Here is a 21,946-nt window from a genome sequence, read left to right as displayed (position 1 = left end):
AGGTCCCTTGCAGGACCTCTAAACGCTGAACAAGGGCAAGACCCTTACCAAACCGTTCCCTTAACCCCCGACCAGGTAGCCAACATACCTCCATATAGACCGTGGAGATATGAATGGTGAAAATCTTTTATTTTATATAGACAGTAAAATAATGCCAAGACACCACGGACAAACGATAAGGAAAGATCACCTTCAACATAAGCAACTAGTTATTAAAGTCATTAATACAAAACCAAATAAAAAGTGCAAAAGATTAAAAATAAAAAGTATTATACTAAACACTTGTCTTCACCAAGTGATGTAAGAGACTTAGGCAAACATGGCCTTGATTGTCAAGAACTCTTACTATCAATCTTGGATCCCGAGACGACTCACACACTCTACGATGGACAATGGATGATGGTGGTGGATGATGGTGTTTTGGTGGTGGTGGGTGGTGGATGAAGTGTGAGAGAGGTGGTGTGCCAAGGGATGAGTTGGAATGAAACCAAGCACTCCTATTTATAGGCTGAACAGAAGGCTGGGCACGGCCCCGTGTCCGCTGGACACGCCCCCGTGCCCGTCTGACACTCTCTCTCTTCATTAATTGTAATTCGCAATTACAATTAATGCGCATGCTGTACTTTCGCCACGCCCCCGTGCTCACTGGACACGGCCCCGTGGTGGGCAATAGAAGCTTCTACAGGTTTGTCTTTTCTGCTGCTTCTTGGGCACGGCCCTGTGCTGGCTGAGCACGGGGCGTGTTCAGGCTTCTGTTTTCTCTTCTTTGCTTGGGGAGATGCCGTTGAGGGTTCGGGCAGTCTACTTTTATTCCTTTTCTTGTATTTATGTTAGAATTAGCTGTCTTTTTGCTTCTTTTGTGAATTTGAGCTCATTTCATCCTGAAAATACAAAAGGAAGACAAAAACACTCTTTTTCCAACATTAGTACTTAAAAAGGGTTAGTTTTATGCCTTAATTGATGTCATTTATATGTTGCATTTTACACACATCATTAAGATCCAAAATCTTCGCAATAACTTTGTAAAGAACTCCTATAAGCGATATCGGACGAAACTCATTCACCGTCTTCGGGTCTCGAACCTTGGGAATTAAGGCAATAAATGACGCATTACAACCCCGCTTGATATAGGCTTTCTTATGAAATTCATTCAACACGTCTACAAAAAAGTTTTCCAGCAAAACCCAAAATCTTTTAATAAACTTAAAAGTAAAGCCGTCCGGCCCGGGGGCTCTATCACTCCCATACGCCCATACAGCATTTTTAACTTCTTCCTTAGAAAAACTGCAACCAAAGACTTTACTTGCACCTCTGAAAGACGTCTACAACCTCTACCATCCAAAGAAGGCCTCCTCTGAAGCGGCTCGGTGAAACGAGACATAAATCGCATCTTCACCTCATGTTTAATCACCATAGGGTCTGAAACAATCTTGCCATCAATCACAAGAGAAGTTATACAATTCCTCGCTTTCCTACTATTTATTAACCCGTGAAAAAATTTAGAATTTTCATCACCCACTTTAGCCCATCTAAACTTCGCCAATTGCTTCAAATCAATAATCCTCTTCTTTTCATGCTTTTTTATTTTCCAGCGACCTGCCGTTCTTCTCTCTTTTTCTTCCAGAGTGAGCCTCCTGTTTTCAGCAAGTCTATCAATCAAGTCGACTTCATTTTTAAGAACATTCAATTCTTTCTCCTCTAAGTCTTTGCTCAACTTTCGCCAATCTTTAATATTAACCTTGAGAGATTTTAGCAAGCAAGCCAGATCTTTCATTTTATTGCCAACTGAAACATGTGTGCTAACAACCTGATTAACCACTTCCACTATACCATTAGAGCACAACCAACTATTAAAAAATCGAAAGGGAACTGGTCCAAAATTGTAACCGAACATGAAAGCAACAAAGGGCAGTGATCAGAAAGATGTCGCGATAAAGCTTCAAACCTCGCCGTAGGCCATTCACTAATAAATGAGTCACAAACCAAAACTCGATCCATCTTCCGGCATAAAAGTAAACTTATAACCTCCCATTTGATACTCGAACATCCCCGTTTCAGCAATAAACATGTTAAAAAGTGATGCCCCAAAGCTATCAAACCGAGATAACATCCTATCCCCTTCTTCCCTAACCTCATTAAAATCACCAACCATAATCCACACCCCATTACTACCTTCTTTAACCCTTCTAAGATCCTCCCACAGAGCACGTCTCTTCGAAAAATCTCTAGAAGCATAAATGTTAGCAACATTAATACGAACATCCGACCCTACCAATCTCCCACTAACCACCAGAAAAGAATCATGCTTAATAACAGATTGCTTGAAGAAGACCTTCGGGTCCCAAACCGAAACCAATCCTCCAGACCTGCCATTAGAATCCACCCAATCCCAATCCATATCCGCATGACCCCAATATTTACCAACTGTAAACGACTCCAAATTAGAAACTTGAGTCTCCTGCATACATAAAAAAAGAGACTCTATGCTTTCTGACCAAGGAATTAATCCACACCGGCTTCTCAGCACCTCCGATTCCCCTGATATTAATAATTAACCAATTCATTTATGACCGCCTGACTCCGATTCGTCCTGCACAATCTTGTTAACCTCCGATCTAAAATTAGAGATTCTAAAACCAGCAATTTTCCCCACCACCAAGGTAGCATCAGTTTCACGCTGTATTTCGTCCGTTGGATCTTTATTAAGATCGAAAGTATAATCAACAGGGTCAAGCAACTCATCTACTAAATTTTGACCCACCTCCACCACTTCATTAATCAACCGACTTTTCTTCTTCGCAACATTATCTTGCTTTAAAAAAGTGAATGAACCTAAATTCCTCTTTCTTTTTAATGATTTTTTGGTATCCCCAGTACCCCAAATAATCGCATCCAAATTAAATGGATCATCTCCATCAACTGGGCTTACATCAGTTTCACCACCTGAAATCTCCTTGACACCTCCCGTCTGGCCCAAAGTAACAGGGCCCTCCCCACTCCCATCTGGCCCACTACACCTCCCACCTTTGAAAAAGAATAAACCCACCTCCTGGGCCCCACCACGCATATCCGTAACAACCTCTGATTGCTTAAAAATAGTATCAAAATTTTCGCACTCCTCATTATCCCCCATGCAATCAGCGAATATTCTCCTCCAATCCCCACCAAAATTAACCGCCTCTGAGTAATTACCTTCCTTTTCAGGAGCCGAGAAAACAGGATTGGCCCCCTGTTCAATATTCAACTCCGACGTAGAATTTCCGATGACCGGAATCGTATCCTGAGCAACTTCACCATCTTCAATGATAACCTCGTAGATGCTTGGTTCAGCTACAGGCGACATCCCCGGGGTACCCAACTCATCGTTCTTCGCCTCACCAGAACACACGACCTCTGGCACATTTATCCGAACAAAATCATCACGAGCAAACTCCGGAACCCAATTCACAGAAGTTTCAGCAACCCAGCATTTAAATGACACATTTTTATGCACTGCTTCAACTTCAGTGTTGATCCTAAGCCCAGAGTTAACGAGAATCCAAACCGAAGAATAGGATAAATTCCTATCTTCACTGCACACACTAGCACCTTCCACCACCTTACCAAAACAACCAGCAATAGAGTCAAAAATGGAGTTATCCCATAAGGTCACCGGTACACCACTAATTCGGACCCAAGCTAACCGTTCGAACTTAAATAACCCCTCCTCCCAAGATTTAACCACTTGAAACCGGTCTCTCAAAATAGCCGCACACTCGGTCAAAAATTCCTTGACCAATTGCGTGGACTCAAACGTAACGATAACCGAGAGGCCCCCGAGATATCTAACCTCCATCAACTTCTGAGATAACCCAGCCAGAATTGTCTTCGACTTACATAGAGAATCCACAGATTTAGCCACCATCAATATCGACCTCTTATTTGACAAGTCCAAAACCCCACTTGAGATCTCCGGCAACACAACATTCACGGAAGAAGTCCCCCATCCTCCTGAAGCCATGTTCCAAGCCCTTCCTTGCCCGCCGTTATAACTACTAGCCTTAACACCATCATGTAACGAAGGCCATCGCACTCCGTCCATAACCGGACCTTGAGGGACCTGTTTGGTTGGATCCTTCACCGGAGGGAAATTCCGACCCTGTCTCCCAACCGCCGCTGACTTTACATCATCCCTCACAAACTTAGAAACATTGGCTTTAATTCTCCGATCCCCAATCCAGACATTATTTAAAGCCTTTTCCAGTTTATTGATGTCACGAATCTTATTAAACCTAGTGAACACAAACCTATTCCCCATCAGATCTCTCTTCCTAGGCATGTAGACATCTGTGAGATGCCCACATCTCCTAACCTCCAGCCAAACTTCTTTCCGTGAAACGTCTTCCGGAAGATTAGCCAAAAAGAAAGTGGTACTCGGTTCCTCCCCATCTTCAACATTGCCTTTGTTCCTCTTAACTCTCTCCCATTCTTCATCATCCTTTGTTGGCTTACCCCCTTCATACGCCGTTCCTTTGACCCTCCACCGCCGTGTCTCCTGTCCCCCCCCCCTCCCTCTCTCCATTTACCATGTTAAATGTATCATAAAAATTCAATTTAACATGTTAAAAATAAATTTTTTAAAACAAAATTCAGAACTTTTACATATAAATACATGTAGAAGCCTTTAGATAAAAATAATTCAAAAACTATAAAAAATGCTTAAGAACAATTAAAAAGGTAAAAACGGTTCTTTTTACAAAAATGATTTTTATTAGAATAGATTATACATATCTTTACATGCATTAACTCCGATTTCTTTTGAAAAATTAGAATTTTTAGTATTTTAAATTAAATTTTTATGATATATTTAACTTGTTAAATGCACTGTTCTCTGCATTTTTAATGTTCCCGATGCACCTCAAACTATATATATATATATATATATATATATATATATATAGAGTAGGGTTCCTACGGAAAGTGTGTTTTTCCTAGAAAGTATAGGAAGCGATCTTGTCCATCCGATTGGTGTGTTTAAGGGTTGAGATTAAATCAATGGCAGTCTTGTAATAATTAACTATATTTAATAGATTGTTTTAAATGAGTAGGGGCAATTTCGTCCTTATGTGTGTTTTAAACCAATAAAAAATAACCGTCAGAGATATCACATCTCCTTAATTCACGCCAATTTACCTCTCTCTCTCTTTCTCTCTCTAAACCCAAATTCGGAAACCCCCAAAATCATACCAAAAATACCTAAAATCATGGATGAAGATAAGAGATTTTCCTTGTTCCTTATACGTAAAATCAAGTTTTCATTGTACTGCGTGTTTTACAAAGCGATTACGGGTATTTCTTGTTTGTAATTGACGGTATTTTGCTGGTTGCAGGGAAGAGATTCAAAAAGCAGGAAACTTTGGAAAGGATAGATAGCAGCGGAACAGTTACGGAAGCCGATCGAAAGCTGGGGCGAAATCTGCTGATGTAAAACACATTTGTATGAATCTGTTTGCTGTTAAAACACAGCTGTATGAATCTGAATGATAAAACACATTTGTATGAATCTGCTTGCTGTTAAAACACAACTGTATGAATCTGAATGATAAAACACATTTGTATGAATCTGCTTACTGTTAAAACACAGCTGTATGAATCTGAATGCTAAAACACAACTGTATGAATCTACTTGCTGTTAAAACACAACTGTATGAAACTGCTTGCTGTTAAAACACAACTGTATGAATCTGAATGCTAAAACACAACTGTATGAATCTGCTTGCTGTTAAAACACAACTGTATGAATCTGAATGCTAAAACACAACTGTATGCATCTGCTTGCTGTTAAAACACAATTGTTTGAATTTGAATGCTAAAACACAACTGTATGAATCTGCTTGCTGTTAAAACACAGCTCTATGAATCTAAATGCTAAAACACAACTGTATGAATCTGCTTGCTGTTAAAACACAACTGTATGAATCTGAACAATAAAACACATCTGTATGAATCTGCTTGCTGTTAAAACACATCACCAAGAACAAACTGCTAAAACACAGTATCAAGAACATGCTGATAGATTCCAGCAAGAAAACGAAGGAATTATTGATATTACGTGAGATCAGAAATCGAAAACAAAAAATTCCGAAATTTATGGATAGTTAGTTATTAAAGATAATTTCCTAAAATAAAAATAGATTGTGAAAGTACATAAATGCCCTTTTAGATAAAATCCTTCAATGCCACATGTCGCGTTCTTATTGCTTCCTAGACTTTCTAGGAAAAACACACTTTCCACCCAACTACTATATATATATATATATATATATATATATATATATATATATATATATATAGGAGAGGGTTTAAATGAGAACGCTAAATATTGCGAGAACCGTGAGAACGAATTTAAAAATCATTAGAACTTGGTAAAAAACAATTCAAATTCAAAATTTCTTTTTACACTTATCATTATTATTCGAATACAATATTATAAATTAAATCTACACGTTTAAATTTACATGTATTCGTAAATCAAGAAAATTTACACATGTGTAAGTTTGCCATTTACACATGTGTAAATTTGTTGTATTTACACATGTGTAAAAAACTTATTAAGAGTGATTTTGAATAGAGAAGTGAATTATTTAAAGAGCAAATTCTTTTTTTAATGCTGTAATATAATTATAATGAGGTTTGTATTAAAAAAAATGATTTTGATTGGTTTTCTCATTCGTTCTCACGGTTCTCACAATATTTAGCGTTCTCATTTAAACCTTCCCCTATATATATATATATATATAGTGGAAGGTTCAAATGAGAAGAAAAATTTTGTAAGAATAAAAAGAATAAGTTTAAACCAATAGAAATGCTTCATTTTAGTTCATTCAATATGTGTATTTAATGTTATTAATAAGGGTATATAGGTAAATTTCTAATTGTAATTAATTAGCTAACTTATTGAACTTGTAACTCCCATTTTAAATATACTCTTTCAAGATAAAATAATTTAGGGTGAAGGACAATTTTCGACATGTGTAGGATAAATTTTAGTATGTGTAGGATAAATTGTTAAACGTGTATGATAAATTTAGATATGCGTAGGGTGAATTTCGGTAAGTGTAAGATATATGTAGGATGAATTTTGAAATGTGTAGGATAAAATGTTTTTTTGTTTTATTAATAAGAGATAACATAATTAATGGGAGGAGTTATAAACTATTTAATGTTTTACCATTATGCCCTTTCTTCTTTTTCTTCTCACATTAAATTTCTTCTCAAATGAACCTTCCCCTATATATATATATATATATATATATATATATATATATATATATATATATAGGGGAAGGTTCATTTGAGAAGAAATTTAATGTGAGAATAAAAAGAAGAAAGGGCATATTAGTAAAATACTATTTCATTTATAACTCATATCATTAATTTTTCTCTCTTTAATTAATTAGTCAACTAATTGTTAATTATCCTACATATAATCTACAAGACCTACAAATATCAAAATTTTCCTACATATACCCTACACATTATAGAATTTTATCCTACACAGTTAAAATTTATCTTACAAACCTCGAAATACATCATACACAACTCGTAATTTATCCTACACAACTAATAATTTATTCTACACTTTAAATTAAGTTGTTTTTTAATTTGCAAAAAATATATATTTTGAAAAGGAGTTACAAATTTAATTTAGTTAGTTATTAAAGAAGAATAATACAAATTAATGATTTATGTAAGTTTACCAATATATCCTTATATTAAATTAAATGCAAATATTAAATGAAGTAAAATGAAGTATTCTTATTGGTTGAAACTTCTTCTTTTTTCTTCTTACAAAAAAATTTTCTCATTTGAACTTTCCACTACATATATATATATATATATATATATATATATACATATATATATATATGTATATATATATATATGTATATATATATATATATGTATATATATATATATAGGGTAATGCTAGACAGAAAACCCTCAAATTCTTAGAAAACTCTGGAAACTCAAATCTCCCCCCATTTTTACCCAACCTCCCGACATTTTTTTTTTTTTTGAAAAAAAATTACACATGTAATATACATGTTTTAGAGTGTTTTGGGCCAAAAAAACAAAAAAGCGCCGAAGAGATTTTTTTAAAAAAAAATAAACAAAATTCAGTGCCTAACATGTGTTAGACAAAAATGCTGAAAGTTGCTGAAAATTTTTTTTTTATTAAGTATTCTTATTGGTTGAAACTTCTTCTTTTTTCTTCTTACAAAAAAATTTTCTCATTTGAACCTTCCACTACATATATATATATATATATATATATATATATATATATATATATATATATATATATATATATATATATATATATATATATATATAGGGTAATGCTAGACAGAAAACCCTCAAATTCTTAGAAAACTCTGGAAACCCAAATCTCCCCCCATTTTTACCCAACCTCCCGACATTTTTTTTTTTTGAAAAAAATTACACATGTAATATACATGTTTTAGAGTGTTTTGGGCCAAAAAAAACAAAAAAGCGCCGAAGGGATTTTTTTTAAAAAAATAAACAAAATTCAGTGCCTAACATGTGTTAGACAAAAATGCTGAAAGTTGCTGAAATTTTTTTTTTTTTAAATTATCCCTTCGGCGCTTTTTTGATTTTTTTGGCCCAAAACTCTTAAAAACATGTATATTACATGTGTTATTTTTTTCAAAAAAAAAAATGTCGGGAGGTTGGGTTTTCTAGGGTTTTTTATATAGATAGGGTTTTCTATCTAGCCCTACCCTATATATATATATAGGGAACCGCTAGAATGAGAACCACCTCGAGTTGTAAGAACCGCGAGAACTACACCCCACGGAGCGCCGTTCGCCGCGATTTTTTTTTACAAGTAGATGTGTGCATTATAAACACGGGCGTAAAAAATCACGGCGAACGGCGCTCCGTGGGGTGTACTTTTTTACACCTCAAGTTTGGTGAAAAAAAAAAGAAAAAAGAAAAAAAATTAAAAAACACCAAACTTGAGGTGTAAAAAAGTACACCCCACGGAGCGCCGTTCGCCGTGATTTTTTACGGCCGTGTTTATAATGCACACATCTACTTGTAAAAAAAAATCGCGGCGAACGGCGCTCCGTGGGGTGTAGTTCTCGCGGTTCTTACAACTCGGGGTGGTTCTCATTCTAGCAGCCGCCTATATATATATATATATATATATATATATATATATATATATATATATATATATATATATATATATATATATATATATATATATATATATATATATATATATAAACACATATATGTTGTTCTTGCACAAACCTTTTTTCTTAAAAAAAGCCAAGGACCACGAGGACGCGATATACATACATGCGTGGGTTTCATAATCGACCAATATTTTTGACTAATAATAAACAGATTAATGACACACGACTACACAATGTAAATGGGGTATACACACCATGTAAATGTGTTACTAAAAAACTTAATACATACTTGGGGTACACATTCACAATGGTAAACATCTTAGATACACAACATACAGTATAAGAGCATTCACATTCAATCCTTTAAATTCTGTGTATAAAGTTTTTATAATATAAAGAGTATAAAAAGTGGTTGTGAATGGAGTAGAGAGAAAATGTTACTGTTTATCTGTATATTTGGGGGGACACTGTTCACCCCCTATAATTTTTTAATATATTTTGAAAGTGGTTGTAAGTAGAGGAGAGATAAAAGGTAATGATAAAGGTATAAAAAATATTATTTAATTGAAAAGGAAAGAGAAAATGTAGTGTTTTTTAGTGTAATTTAGGGTGAAAATATGGTGGAATGGATGTGAATGCTCTAAACTAGTTAAACTAACCATATAAATAAGGGATTATGATCAAATACAAAGGATAACATAAATAAGAAGGGCAAGAAGGACACTATGAACCGGTTAAACTCACCATATAAATAAGGGATTATGATCAAATATAAAGAACAACATAAATAAGAAGGGTAAGAAGGATTCTAGTACATTGATCTTAGATTTAGAGGGTTCAGATTAGTTTTAGGTAAAAGAAAATAATGGAAGTGAATAAAAGGAATTCTACATATATTGACTTTCTCTCTCCACATGCAAGGCATATGCTAATTCCCCCATCAATTTAAAACGTCCATAACTTTTTTCATACGATATTTGGGTTTAAAAAAATCACCATAATGACGAGCGGTTTTTTTTTCTTTAATATGAGTATGATATTATTATATAAAAATAAATTAAAAAAAATCACTTTTACTGGGTTTTCTTTGTATTGTGTTAAAGGTTGTGGTCATTGTGTCTTTTAAGTGGATTTTAGTCCTTACATTTTTTACTAAGGTTTCTATACATTGTGTTATTATCAAATCTTATAACATATTGTTAATTTGGGTTTTGTCCATTGTATTTTATCAGAACCTATAAGACCATGGGGTATGGTGGGGCGGGGGTTTGGGGCATGGGCCCCACAAGGGGGATTTCTTTCTAAGAGTACGTAAAAGGGTTAACATATAGACTTTCTGGAAGCTAAATTATGCACTAAAAAGCACCCGAAACGCACTTTAAGTGCAGAATTTTATCAAATTCAGCTATAAATCAGCTTTTAGCACGTAATTATCATGCAGAATTTATGTTTCATCATCAAGAATACTTCCCTAAGTGTCGGGAATTAAATGTGTCACAAAAGGATACTTAAAAGACACTAAACGGTGCAATTTAGCACTTTAACGGAACAGTGTCTAACCGAACAACCGGACATTACCCGGAACATCAAATATTATTAGAAGCATTGTTTTAACATTACCAAACTAGTTATGGTCCCTAAGCATCATATTACATCCTAAAACACCTAAACACACTTAAAACTAAATTTAGCACCTAGAAGGTGTAACTTGAAATTGAAACAAAACTAGATCCCCCCCCCCCCTAACCGTATGGACAAGGGCCCCACAAGGGGGATTTCTTTCTAATATTTTATGGGATTATGTTGGGTGAACCTTGGACATATTACACCTTGAATTATAAGATGTTGGAAGAACATTCTATTTAACCACAAGACCATTCTCTAATACATTTCATCTTCTCCAACTCACCAAAAATTCTCCATCCTTCTACCATACCTACGGCCACAATAGTCCCACACATTACCACCATTTTCAATCCATCTCCATCCATTCTAAGCACATTCTAAGGTGTATGGAGCCTATCTAGGAAGGTTGTAAGCAACAGAATTGGAAGGACCTCTCTCTAGTGCTTTTATCCACTTGATCTTCATCATAGTTCTTCCCTAGCTTCAAGCTAGTAGTAAGCACATTGAACACTCTTATTTACTTCTATTTTTAGTGGTTAAAAGACTTATTATGTTGAAAATCTTATGAACACTAAAAGACTTGAACATGAAACATGAACATTAAACTTGTAATATGATGAAATAGTGTTGAAATGATATTGTTTGTGCATTAATGATATTTGATAGTTGTTTACTAGAGATGATGATGTTAATCTTCATATGAAGCTTGCTAGAGTGTGATTAACCACATGATCTAGCAAGATTAGGAGATGATTATATGTTCACACAAAAGTGATCATCTTCTTGATTAAACATGAACTTGGAAGTAAAGTGATTTTATACAAAGTAAATTAGTGAACTTGTAGATTCAAGATTTATAAATGATTTTCCAAGAAAACCAAGTTTAAAATATGATTTTTGGAAAGATCTTGGTTTTTACCTAAACCTACACTATTTTTATTAGAAAAACAAGTGTATAAACACTTATGAAACAATAAAAATACAAAAGGAATATTTTAGAAAAAGTCATCCTACAAGTTGTAAATGTCTAAATATTTCAATAAAGTGATTTACAAATAAATAACCATGTTTTTAAGGGTAACTAAACCTACTAAATAACATGGTAAGTTACTACAAGTTTTTACAAGAACTTCAAGCTCATGATGTAGTGTGTTTTGCTTGATTTTGGCACTTGATAAGTTGTTGATTGTTGTGATGATTTTAAAAGAAAATAAACACATGTTTTGAAAACATGGGAAACCTCTTTTTTTAGGGGAAACTATGTCAAAATTTTTATAAATTTTAACACTTAGAAAATATAAGTTTTTGAGAAACTTATCACCTAAAAATGTATCTAAAAACATTTACCAAGGTTTCCCTAATTTTTGTGTTAAGAAATGATGATTTCTTCAAGATTAAAAATTGATATTAAGTATGTATATTTTTCAGAAAAATATATATATTTATTGATCACCAAATTTTGTGCTAAGTGTATGTAGTATGTATTATACTTGATAGTGTATTAGGACTTGAAAATACACTAAATACCCCTAAGAAGCGAAAATACAAAAATACACATACAACAATACTTAGACAAATACAAGAGAATATATTTATGAAAATATATTACTTGATAGAATAAATAACTTGGACAAGTTATGAACATGAAATGAAGTTTTGGCCAAAATACATAATTCGGGTGAAAAATACAAGATACTTATATTTATTTTTGAGAAAATAAAATAAGTAAGACACGTAGTTAAAAATATAAATTATTTTTACCACAAGAACGCATATACAAAAGATAGTGACTTGTACTTGTGCGATACAAGTCTAGCGACTAACGTTAATAAAACACGTTTAGGTCACGACGCTGGATAGGCAAATCCGGTGAAGTTTACGACGCAGGAACGCAAAGTTGTGAGTTCATGCTCCCTCTTTTTCTTTTAACTGTTTTTAGTTTTATAACTTCGGGGGTGAAATACATGTTACAAATGTTACAATGTTTATAAATGGTATGATGAATACAAAAACAAGAAGCACTCTTGGTGATAACTAGTACGAAGTATGATTCGTTTTGAGGAATGATATGAGAAATCGTGTCACGAATAGGGTACCATAAGCTCCATTAATCGTGTACATACTAAGACCGCAGAACAAAAGGTTAGATCTAATGGGTTTTCGGGCAGCCACACTCTTGGTGAAAACTAGTACCGAGTAGTGCTTTTGTGTCTCCATCATGAATTGACAACTAGAAAAATGCCTATGGTTTGGTTGCTTCCTATGTCGTGTAACATGTTAATGGCCTTGCAACCCATTAACAACCTTCATACATACAAGAATACTTTATCGGTACAAGATTTGTACCACAAGAATACTTTATTTTACAAGAATACTTTATTTTGCAAGAATACTTTATTTTACAAGAATACTTTATTTTACAAGAATACTTTATTTTATAAGAATACTTTATTTCACAAGAATACTTAGATACATACCATGTTTTTCATTCAAAGTATACAAACGTTCAATTCAAGAACTGCATGAATTCACACCAACATTCTGTTGACGTCTTTTCCAAAACTCACATGTATTTCAGGTAACTAAAGTGGATGTGCGCGCGGTCTTACTCATGCTCGTGGATGTCATTTATGTTTGTCTTAAATAAAGTTGTAAACTTTCAAACAATATGTTGTTTCGTGATGTAAACACTTAAACTATGTTTTCCGTTACGTAATGTTAATGGTGTTTGAAGTTATTTTTATGAGCATGTGGTATGTTTACCAATCGTATGCAATGAAAACCTTTCATGATCACACCTCGTGCTTCCGCCTTAGAAAGGGGTATGACAGATTGGTATCAGAGCTGCGATTGTAGTGAACCAGGATTCCTTCTCGAGTTTAGTCTACAATCTCTAGGATCCTTTCACGAAAACAATTTTTCAAAAAGTTTTCATTGCATAAAACGTTCCGCGACATCCACTACCTGAAACTATTTACAAGAGTCAAGAAAAGACACTACGAGACTTAGGGTGCTCTAGGGTAGGACTTGTCTGTGATTAAGAATTACTTGCAATTATGTGTGATAATTGTTATATACATATACTAGAAGTAGTATGTCACAGGTATACGTGATTTCGTCTGAAAACAATGGCCTATCTGAAGGAAGAGATACGAGGATGAAACAAACTATGCGGACTGTGCAAGGAGTTACGTAATTATGGATGCATACATAATTATGGAATTCAGTGCACAGAAACCACAGCAAGTCTTGTCACGTATGGATTCCCACAGTGTAAGAAAAGGTCAAACGTGAACACCCCTCCCCCAGCCTACTAAATACTAGTAATAATTGTTTGATGTCACTTTTGTGGTATATGCTCGTATATATATACTACTACTATCTTGTAAGATGATATCAAACAAATGTCTAACCCTATTGTGTTATGTTCTGTCAGAACATGGCACCCAGAAGAGCTGTGAACGCTCATGATCAACCTCCTCCTCCCCCACTGCCAAGAACTGCTGTAGAGCTTAACGCTCTACTGGAAGAAAAGATCTCCGCAGCTATCGCCCAGTACGAGGTGAACCGCACCGAAGACAGTGGAGGACCCAGCAATGCTAGACGTAACGGACATGGAGATTCGTCTGGAGGAAACGCAGCTCAAGGTAACCATAAGACAATTTGCTAAGCATGGAGAGATTTATGAACGGTCTTTGTTTCATTATTTCTTCAAATGCTCACATGTGAGTTGGTTGGATCAATTACAGGCTGCACCTTCAAGCAGTTCCTCGACTGCAAACCACTGAACTACGATGGCACTGGGGGTGAAGTGGCGTTTGTACGCTGGACGAAAAAGACTGAAGCCACTATCCGTATGAGCAAGTGTACCGCGGATCAGCAAGTCACTTTTGCTACAGGATTGTTTGTTGATGAAGCTTTGACTTGGTGGAACTTGCAGGTCCAAACTCTGGGTGATGATGCCACGTACGGCATGTCTTGGGATGAGCTGAAGGAGAAGATGAGAGAGAAGTATTGATCTCGTGCTGAACTCCAAAGGTTGGAGACGGAGTTTTGGCATTTGACCATGGAAGGTGCAGACATTACTGGGTATACACGAAGGTTCCATGATTTGTCTAGGGTGATCCCCTATATGGTGACTCCTGAATTTAAGCGCGTGGAACGCTACATTTGGGGACTAGCCTCAGAATTCCGCGGTATGGTAACTTCGGCCAAACCTCAAACAATCACTGAGGCTGTAACTCTAGCTGTCAGCCTTACTGAAGATTGTGTTTGTATGAAGAAGTTATCACTGAACCCAACAGAAAAGACCGAGACCCATGCTAAGTCGTCCGGCGACAAGAAAAGGAAACATGCAAACCTGAATCAAGCAACTCGTAACAACAAGGGTTTCAACAACAAGAAGCGTGACCCCAACCCGCCTCAGGAGGCGAGAACTCTTGAAGCCATGAATGACGCCCCTGCCAAAAAGTACCTGGGCACTCTGCCCATTTGCAACAATTGCAAGCGTCATCACGAAGGGGTTTGTCGCATTCCAAAATGCGACAAGTGTAGAAAGCTGGGTCACCACACTGAGGATTGTTGGGGAAAAGGGAAGAACGGAAATGGAAATCGCATCGGTGCTGGTAATAGAAACAACGGTGGAAATGGAAATGGCAATGGTAACCGGAATGGGAATGGAGCTGGGCAAAACCAAGGATGCTTCAGCTGTGGAAGCAAAGATCATTTCATGAAGGACTATCCGAAAGGAAACAATGCTCAGGCACGAGCATTTGTGATTGGAGCAAGGAACGCACGCGAGGACCCTAATGTGGTCACCGGTACATTTCTCGTAAACAATCACTTTGCATCCATATTATTTGACACTGGTGCCGATTTTAGCTTCATGTATGTGGAATTTAAACGTATGCTTGGGATAGAATCTAGTAGATTAGATATTCCTTATTCTATAGAACTAGCCAATGGTAAACTCGTTGAATCGGGCGAAGTTGTTAGAAGTTGCACCTTAGAACTGGGTGAGCGAAGATTTAGCATCGACCTCTTACCTATTAAATTGGGTAGCTTCGACGTAGTGGTCGGAATGGACTGGCTGTCCAAGAACAAAGCTGAAGCTGTTTGTCATGAGAAAATCATTCGCATCCCTCTGACGAATGATGAAACTCTCATCGTGCATGGAGAAAAATAAGACGCACCTCTACGAATCATCAGTTGTATGAAAGCACAGAAGTGCTTAAGGAAAGGATGCGTCGCTTTGCTGGCACATGTTGTAGACAAGAAGGTTGAGTAGCCGAAACTCGAAGACACTCCTGTGGTGAAGGAATTCCCTGATGTTTTCCCCGAAGATCTGCCAGGACTACCTCCGCAACGACAAGTCGAATTCCGTATAGACCTGGTTCCAGGAGCCGCTCCTATAGCCAAGGCACCCTATCGGCTTGCACCATCCGAAATGCAAGAATTATCTACACAACTTCAGGAATTGTTGGATAAAGGATTCATAAGGCCAAGCTTCTCGCCCTGGGGAGCTCCAGTATTGTTCGTGAAGAAAAAGGATGGAACCCTGCGGATGTGTATCGACTACAGAGAACTGAACAAGCTCACTATCAAGAATCGGTATCCGCTATCGAGGATTGATGACTTATTTGATCAGTTGCAAGGATCAAGCTACTATTCCAAGATCGATCTTCGATCTGGATACCATCAGTTAAGGATACAAGAGGGAAGCGTACCAAAGACTGCATTCAGAACACGCTATGGGCATTACGAGTTTCTTGTGATGCCATTCGGACTGACGAACGCGCCAGCGGTATTTATGGATCTGATGAACCGCATATGCAAACCATATCTCGATAAATTCGTGATTGTATTTATCGATGATATCCTTATTTACTCGCGAACCAAAGAAGAGCACAAACAACACATCAGAACCATTTTGGAATTACTGAAGAAAGAGAAGCTTTATGCAAAATTCTCCAAGTGCGAATTTTGGATTCGCGAAGTTCAATTTCTTGGTCACGTTGTGAATGAGAAGGGCATTCATGTAGACCCATCCAAGATTGAAGCCATAAAGAATTGGGAAGCCCCCAAAACCCCAACTGAAGTTCGACAATTTTTGGGCTTAGTGGGCTATTATCGACGGTTTATTGAGAATTTCTCAAAGATAGCTCAACCGCTAACTACCCTTACACAGAAAGACAAGAAGTACGACTGGGGTGACAAGCAGGAAGAAACCTTCTAACTACTTAAGAATAAGCTATGCGATGCACCAATACTATCTTTACCCGAAGGCACTGAAGACTTCGTGGTATACTGCGACGCTTCACGACAAGGTTTGGGTTGCGTGCTCATGCAACGCCAGAAAGTCATCGCTTATGCTTCAAGACAATTGAAGGTACATAAAGAAACTATACCACCCATGACTTGGAACTCGGCGCGGTGGTATTCGCCTTGAAGATCTGGCGACACTATTTATATGGTACACGATGTACAATCTTCATGGATCACAAAAGCTCACAACACATATTTGATCAGAAAGAATTAAACATGCGATAGCGACGATGGGTTGAGCTACTGAACGATTATGACTGTGAGATTAAGTACCATCCTGGTAAAGCAAACGTTGTAGCAGACGCATTGAGTCGAAAAGAAAGGGTTAAGACCCTAAGGGTTCGAGCATTGGAAATGACTATTCGAACGAACCTCACTGCACACATTCGTGACGCGCAACAAGAAGCCCTTAAGATGGAAAACCGTAAAGCTGAATACCTTCGGGGTATGTTGAAATATATGGTGCCAAATGAAGAGGGAGCCTTATACTTTAAGAAGCGTATTTGGATTCCGCTCCATGGCAGGATTCGAGAAGTCATCCTTGATGAAGCGCATAAATCGAGATACTCGATCCATCCAGGATCGGACAAGATGTATCAAGACTTAAAAGAATACTATTGGTGGCCGAGGCTCAAAAGTGATATTGTTGTCTATGTTGGAAAGTGCCTAACCTGTGCCAAGGTTAAGGCTGAATATCAGAAACCGTCCGGCCTACTGCAACAACCAGAGATACCCATGTGGAAGTGGGAGCAAATCTCAATGGACTTCATAACAAAATTACCCAGGACCCCTAGAGGGCATGACATGATATGGGTGATAGTTGATCGATTGACGAAATCCGCACATTTCCTACCGATCTGAGAGAAGGATAGCACTGGAAAGCTTGCTGAGATATACCTAAAAGAAATTGTGACACGTCATGGAGTGCCTATCTCAATTATTTCAGACAGAGATGGACGTTTTGTCTCAAGAATTTGGCAATCCTTTCAGGAAGCCTTTGGATCTCAGCTAGATCTAAGCACGACATTCCATACGCAAACAGATGGCCAGAGCGAACGAACTATACAAACGTTAGAAGATATGCTTCGCGCATGTGTCATGGACCTAGGCGGCAGCTGGGATACTCACCTACCTTTGGTTGAGTTTTCCTACAATAACAGTTATCATACAAGTATAAAAGCCGCACCGTTCGAAGTTCTGTATGGCCGCAAGTGCCGATCACCCTTATGTTGGGCAGACGCTGGAGATAAACGTATGGTTGGGCCTGAACTTGTACAAGAGACAACCAACAAGATTATGCAAATCCGAGAGCGCATTAAGGCGGCTCGAGATCGACAAAAGAGCTACGCTGATCGAAGACGAAAACCAATAGAATTTGAGGTGGGAGACAAAGTTCTGTTGAAAGTCTCACCCTGGAAGGGTGTAGTAAGATTCGGAAAGCGAGGAAAGCTAAATCCACGATACATCGGACCATTCAAGATCTTGCGAAGAGTTGGTACAGTGGCATACAAGTTGGAATTACCGGAAGAGCTTAATGGGGTACATGATACGTTCCATGTATCCAACCTCAAGAAGAGTCCAACACAAGAAAACGTGATCATCCCTGCGGATGAAGTACATATTGATGACACCCTCCGATTTACAGAACAACCCGTTGAGGTTACCGACTGGAAAGTCAACAAGACCAGAAGGAGCAGTGTCAAACTTGTTAAAGTACGTTGGAAGTATAAGCACGGACCTGAGTTCGCGTGGGAATGTGAAGACCAGTTCAAAGAAAAGTACCCCCACCTGTTCAAGAAGACTCCTGCAAGAGTCAGCTCAGCCTGAATTTCGGGACGAAATTCTTTTAACGGGGGGAGAATGTGACAACTGGCACCAAACCGGTAATTTCTGTACACTTTAATTATTATTTAATGACTGCAATTATGTGCTTAAATGTCGACATTGTTTGATTACATGATATACTTGTGAATTCATGTACGTTTTATACTACAAGAATTACTTTATGCATTAATGAACAGCGTTGCGTCAGAAATACTAGTAAACTCACCGGTAAGACACATTGTGTCGACAAAACTGCAGAAAACAGTCAGATATTAGAATTGCAGCCTAGGTGTAGGTCCAACGACAAGAATACATTAAAACCCAAGAGTACATACAAGGGTTAACATATAGACTTTCTGGAAGCTAAATTATGCACTAAAAAGCACCCGAAACGCACTTTAAGTGCAGAATTTTATTAAATTCAGCTATAAATCAGCTTTTAACACGTAATTATCATGCAGAATTTATGTTTCATCATCCAGAATACTTCCCTAAGTGTCGGGAATTAAATGTGTCACAGAAGGATACTTAAAAGACACTAATGGTGCAATTTAGCACTTTAACGGAACAGTGTCTAACCGAACAACCAGACATTACCCGGAACATCAAAATATTATTAGAAGCATTGTTTTAACATTACCAAACTAGTTATGGTCCCTAAGCATCATATTACATCCTAAAACACCTAAACACACTTAACACTAAATTTAGCACTTGAATTGTAACTAGAAGGTGTCACTTGAAATTGAAACCAAACTAGATGCCCCCCCCCCCCATAACCGTATGGACAAGGGCCCCACAAGGGGGATTTCTTTCTAATATTTTATGGGATTATGTTGGGTGAACCTTGGACATATTACAGCTTGAATTATAAGATGTTGGAAGAACATTCTATTTAACCACAAGACCATTCTCTAACTCATTTCATCTTCTCCAACTCACCAAAAATTCTCCATCCTTCTACCATACCTATGGCCACAATAGTCCGACACACTACCACCATTTTCAATCCATCTCCATCCATTCTAAGCACATTCTAAGGTGTATGGAGCCTATCTAGGAAGGTTGTAAGCAACGGAATTGGAAGGACCTCTCTCTAGTGCTTTTATCCACTTGATCTTCATCATAGTTCTTCCCTAGCTTCAAGCTAGTAGTAAGCACCTTGAACACTCTTATTTACTTCTATTTTTAGTGGTTAAAAGACTTATTATGTTGAAAATCTTATGAACACTAAAAGACTTGAACATGAAACATGAACATAAAGCTTGTGATATGATGAAATAGTGTTGAAATGATATTGTTTGATGCATGAATGATATTTGATAGTTGTTTACTAGAGATGATGATGTTAATCTTCATATGAAGCTTGCTAGAGTGTGATTAAACACATGATCTAGCAAGATTAGGAGATGATTATGTGTTCACACAAAAGTTATCATCTTCTTGATTAAACATGAACTTGGAAGTAAAGTGATTTTAAACAAAGTAAACTAGTGAACTTGTAGATTCAAGATTTATAAATGATTTTCCAAGAAAACCAAGTTTAAAATGTGATTTTTGGAAAGATCTTGGTTTTTACCTAAACCTACACTATTTTTATTAGAAAAACAAGTGTATAAACACTTATGAAACAAGAAAAATACAAAAGGAATATTTTAGAAAAATCATCCTACAAGTTGTAAATGTCTAAATCTTTCAAGAAAGTGATTTACAGATAAATAACCATGTTTTTAAGGGTAACTAAACCTACTAAATAACATGGTAAGTTACTACAAGTTTTTACAAGAACTTCAAGCTCATGATGTAGTGTGTTTGGCTTGATTTTGGCACTTGATAAGTTGTTGATTGTTGTAATGATTTTAAAAGAAAATAAACACATGTTTTGAAAACAAGGGAAACCTCCATTTTTAGGGGAAACTATGTCAAAATTTTTATAAATTTTAACACTTAAAAAATATAAGTTTTTGAGAAACTTATCCCCTAAAAATGTATCTAAAAACATTTACCAAGGTTTCCCTAATTTTTGTGTTAAGAAATGATGATTTCTTCAAGATTAAAAATTGATATTAAGTATGTATATTTTTGAGAAAAATATATATATTTATTGATCACCAAATTTTGTGCTAAGTGTATGTAGTATGTATTATTCTTGATAGTGTATTAGGACTTGAAAATACACTAAATACTCCTAAGAAGCGAAAATACAAAAATACACATACAACAATTCTCAGACAAATACAAGAGAATATATTTATGAAAATATATTACTTGATAGAATAAATAACTTGGACAAGTTATGAACATGAAATGAAGTTTTGGCCAAAATACATAATTCGGGTGAAAAATACAAGATACTTATATTTATTTTTGAGAAAATAAAATAAGTAAGACACGTAGTTAAAAATATAAATTATTTTTACCACAAGAACGCATATACAAAAGATAGTGACTTGTACTTGTGTGATACAAGTCTAGCGACTAACGTTAATAAAACACGTTTAGGTCACGACGCTAGATAGGCAAATCCGGTGAAGTTTACGACGCAGGAACGCAAAGTTGTGAGTTCATGCTCCCCCTTTTTCTTTTAACTGTTTTTAGTTTTATAACTTCGGGGGTGAAATACATGTTACAAATGTTACAATGTTTATAAATGGTATGATGAATACAAAAACAAGAAGCACTCTTGGTGATAACTAGTACCAAGTATGATTCGTTTTGAGGAATGATACGAGAAATCGTGTCACGAATAGGGTACCATAAGCTCCATTAATCGTGTACATACTAAGACCGCAGAACAAAAGGTTAGATCTAATGGGTTTTCGGGCAGCCACACTCTTGGTGAAAACTAGTACCGAGTAGTGCTTTTGTGTCTCCATCGTGAATTGACAACTAGAAAAATGCCTATGGTTTGGTTGCTTCCTATGTCGTGTCACATGTTAATAGCCTTGCAACCCATTAACAACCTT

General features: G+C 36.4%; 1 protein-coding gene across 1 annotated transcript; it reads right to left on the bottom strand.

Annotated features, from left to right (window-relative positions):
- Positions 1-1,159: 1,159 nt before the first annotated feature.
- On the bottom strand, positions 1,160-2,464 carry LOC110882783. Its single transcript, XM_022130720.1, has 2 exons — positions 1,984-2,464; positions 1,160-1,824 (listed from the first exon to the last, which is right to left on the bottom strand). Exons 1-2 carry the CDS (start codon positions 2,462-2,464, stop codon positions 1,160-1,162), a joined length of 1,146 nt encoding a protein of 381 aa, XP_021986412.1.
- Between the last annotated feature and the right edge of the window lie 19,482 nt (positions 2,465-21,946).

This window comes from Helianthus annuus, chromosome 10, assembly GCF_002127325.2.
Source record: "Helianthus annuus cultivar XRQ/B chromosome 10, HanXRQr2.0-SUNRISE, whole genome shotgun sequence".
In the NCBI taxonomy this organism is placed as follows: Eukaryota; Viridiplantae; Streptophyta; class Magnoliopsida; order Asterales; family Asteraceae; genus Helianthus; species Helianthus annuus.
Note: the sequence above shows the minus strand (reverse complement) of the source record. Positions and strands in the feature narration are given on the sequence as shown.

Bases quoted from the DNA above. Each gene is read 5' to 3' on its own strand.
- LOC110882783 (XM_022130720.1), bottom strand. From the start codon at position 2,464: ATGCAGGAGACTCAAGTTTCTAATTTGGAGTCGTTTACAGTTGGTAAA. The intron at 1,825-1,983 runs GTTTGTGACTCA...CTAATGGTATAG, and splicing joins GGAAGATGGATCGAGTTTTG to TGGAAGTGGTTAATCAGGTT.